The 3,435-nt window shown below is 46.9% G+C and overlaps 1 protein-coding gene across 1 annotated transcript in view; it reads right to left on the bottom strand.

Annotated features, from left to right (window-relative positions):
* Positions 1-1,134: 1,134 nt before the first annotated feature.
* Positions 1,135-3,435, bottom strand: part of RSF1 (remodeling and spacing factor 1) — a gene marked incomplete at its 3' end in the record, with an annotated part of 23,464 nt that continues 21,163 nt past the window's right edge. The window contains exons 11-12 of the mRNA XM_010016244.1: positions 2,433-2,500; positions 1,135-1,342 (exon numbers count right to left, since the gene is read on the bottom strand). Coding sequence (XP_010014546.1) covers positions 1,135-1,342; positions 2,433-2,500 — 276 coding nt within the window. The remainder of the gene's footprint in view (positions 1,343-2,432; positions 2,501-3,435) is intronic.

The following is a 3,435-nucleotide window of genomic DNA, read 5'->3' as shown; positions in this document are numbered from 1 at the left end:
TGTCCAGGTCCCTCTGGATCCCATCCCTTCGCTCCAGCCTGTCAGCCGAGCCACACAGCCCATTCTATTGTTCTGCAGTATCTTAACACAAAGCTGTTGCTCTCACGTAACACATGCATCTCAGCCTGATGGACTTCTGACACTCCCATCACTTCCAAAGTGAGCCAATGCTTTTTTAAGAACCACTGGGCAATGCAGGCTCAGTCACGTGCATTTGGCCATCAGCACCATGTAAATTCCAGTATAAGATCCAGAAGGCATTCAGTGGAGGAGGGAGATGTCAATGCACGAGCACACTTTAACTGATCAATACACTATCAGTCCCACCCTCACTGATTGGAAATGTCCAGCACATTTAGCTCAGGTGTTCCTGGGGCCACTGGAATGTCCTCAGCACAGTCATGGGTGGAAAACAAAGCTCCAGATATTGCATCTGTGTTGTGTAGATTATCCATGCAAGTGTGCTGAGGGACCTGGGGGGTTTAGTGTGGAGAAGAGAAGGCTCAGGGGGGACCTTATAGCTCTCTGCAACTGCCTGACAGGAGGATGGAGCCAGGAGGGGGCTGGTCTCTGCTCCCAAGGAACAAGAGGAACCCGCCTCAAGGTGCCCCAGGGCAGGTTTAGCTGGAGCTGAGGAACAATTCCTTGCCCAGAGGGTGCTCACGCATTGGAACAGGCTGCCCAGGGCAGGGCTGGAGTCACCGTCCCTGCAAGTGTTCACAGCCCGTGGAGCCAAGGCCTCAGTGCCAGGGGTCAGTGGTGGCCTTGGCACTGCTGGGGATGGTTGGACTTGCTCTTAAAGCTCTTTTCCAACCCAACTGACTCTATGACTCTATCTGGCAGAGAACTGAGCCCATCTGCTCCTTCACTAAGATATCCACGTCCAGAACCCCATAGCATGGCCTCAAACACAGCAGTAACACTTTCAGAACGCCCTGGCTGGGATGATCTCAGTGCATGGGTCTGGAATGCCGGTTTTCCAGCGCAGTGACATTCCCTTAGGCCAGGAGAACTTCTGCTGGAAGTGCAGTGTTACTCCAGCACTAGGCTCCTATTGATTGTTTCAGGGGCACTGCAGAGGCACAGGAGCCTGGAGCAGTCTGTGGCTTGTGGTGGAGGTTCAGTCTGACCTACCCATCACTGATCTTGAATTCCTCCTCACTCTCCTCCTCATCCAGGTTACTGTCACTGTCCAGGTCGTTCAGTCGCCGTCGTTTCTTGCGCCGCGCTGCAGCAGCCCTTTGGGGTCGCTTGTTTTCTTTCCTTTCTTCCTCTAGGATTGTGGAAATGTCTTTTCCACGGTGACCTGTGATATTGGACATGTCTTTGCCTCTGCCAATGCCTGAATTCAGTGAGAGAAAGGGGGAAAACAGAGCAAGTTTAGATTTTGGTTAAGTTCAGACATGTCTTTCTTCCTTGCTTCCAGTTATTCTCTTTAAAGCAGGGTATTTTTTGTCATGCAACTCTCTGTCTGGACCACCCTGGGATCACTTGGACATACTGAGGTCCATGTAGAAGATAGTGAGTGTCAGCATTCTGATACTCAACCCCAACCCACATCATTACCAATGCTAGCATCTTCTGAGTAGGGCAGATGTCAGAAAACACATCTTCATCATAATGCTCAATATCCCACTGGGGAGATGAAGTGTTTAAGTTGTGGTTTGGCCACAGAGTGGGCTTCTGAAGAGCTGGGTTTACTGTTGAGACGTAGTTATGTTTATTATATGGGTCTTGTGTTACACACCCTCAGACACCTGATTTATTGATTGTCCATGTACATCCTCCAAGCTTCTGAAAACTGGTGTCTTTGTGGAGATGCCACAAGCCAAGGAACTGAGGGATAACACTTCATGGCAGCTTTCTCCAGCGAGCTGAGGTGATGCAGAAGCACATATCCACCTACATCTCCCAGACACTGCTGAAGATCTCTCTTTGGTCCTCTATGTCTCCTTAACAGGTATCAAAGAACATAATTCCACTCTATTCACATTCAACTGAGAAATGCTTATAGAGCTGGATTAGTATTTAAGATGACTTTGGAGACCCAGTTTTTAGGGGGCCCAACTATGGACCACTTCCTGAGCCCAATTTTTACAGGGGACAGATGCCAACAGCACAAGCTGCCATCCCAGTCTCAAATCCAAACCCTAGCAAATGAATTCTAGGAGTTTTCTTGTCATGCTTATTCATTGCATTCATATATTGAAACATGTACAAGCTGAATTGAACTATCAAGACCAAATACATTTTGGCAGCCTGAGATGGCCATTCCCAAGGGAAATTCCTTCATTTGATTCCAAAAATACAGCAGGAAAACCTGTAAACTATGAAGTTTAAGGGAGAGGATGATATTTGTGGCTTCTCTTAATAAAATAAATCTCAAGCTTTATCAGTATTGCAATGAAACCCAAACAGTATCAGTAACATACCTCCTCCATCGGCCTCCTTGATATCATCTTCAATGGCTTCATCAATTGCCTCATCAAATTCATCAAACCTAAAAGGAACAGCTTTCAATTAGCACTTTGAAGTGAACCCTGATTAAATTATACTATGAAAACATACTTCAAATGTAAAACTGCTCTAAGAAATCACATTGCCCAATGGGCTGGATCTGAAATAACAAAGGTAATGGGCTGGGTGATGATCAAATAGCCACTTTTTAAAAGGTGTGGGTCTATTTCTACTTGCTAGCAGGTTATTTACCATGCCTGGCTGTCTTACTATTGATTTAGGTGAAGAGCAAACCACTCTCCCTTTGCATGACATACCACTGAATTTAACAATATATAACTGGAATGTTCTTTAAGATGCTGTCAGTGGCATTTTTCATACCAAGCATCAGTCATTCATTCCACACCTTTCATTAGAAGACACACACACGACCAATCTGCAAAAGAGACTTTCTGAAAAGCACCCACTAAAGTCAAAGGAAAATTATTCATCCTGCCTAAATCTTCCTTGAAAACTTGTTTCAGAGAGCTTCGTGCTCCTCTTAAAGCTCGTGGGCATTTTACTTTCTGGATCTGCAACATCCTAAGCTGAATAGATAAAACATACTGTACAGAGCATCACAGAATCACAGACTGTTTGTGTTGGAAGGGACCTTAAAGCTCCTCCAGTCCCAACCCCCTGCCACGGGCAGGGACACCTTCCAAGGCCGGGTTGCTCCAAGCCCCGGTGTCCACCCTGGCCTTGAACACTGCCAGGCAGGGGGCAGCCACAGCTTCTCTGGGCACCCTGTGCCAGCGCCTCAGCACCCTCACAGGGAAGAGCTTCTGCCTTAGATCTGACCTGAACCTCCTCTGTTTCAGTTTGAACTTTGTAATTATACACCAGTAACGTGTAATGTTACAGAACTAAAGAGGACAACCAAAAGCCAAATTTGCTCTAGTGGAAGGTGTCCCTGCCTGTGGCAGGGGGGGGCGAATG

Source organism: Nestor notabilis, unplaced genomic scaffold (assembly GCF_000696875.1).
Source record: "Nestor notabilis isolate BGI_N333 unplaced genomic scaffold, ASM69687v1 scaffold2646, whole genome shotgun sequence".
Lineage (NCBI taxonomy): Eukaryota > Metazoa > Chordata > Aves > Psittaciformes > Psittacidae > Nestor > Nestor notabilis.
The sequence above is the reverse complement of the archived record's forward strand: the minus strand, read 5'-3'. Positions and strand labels throughout refer to the sequence as shown.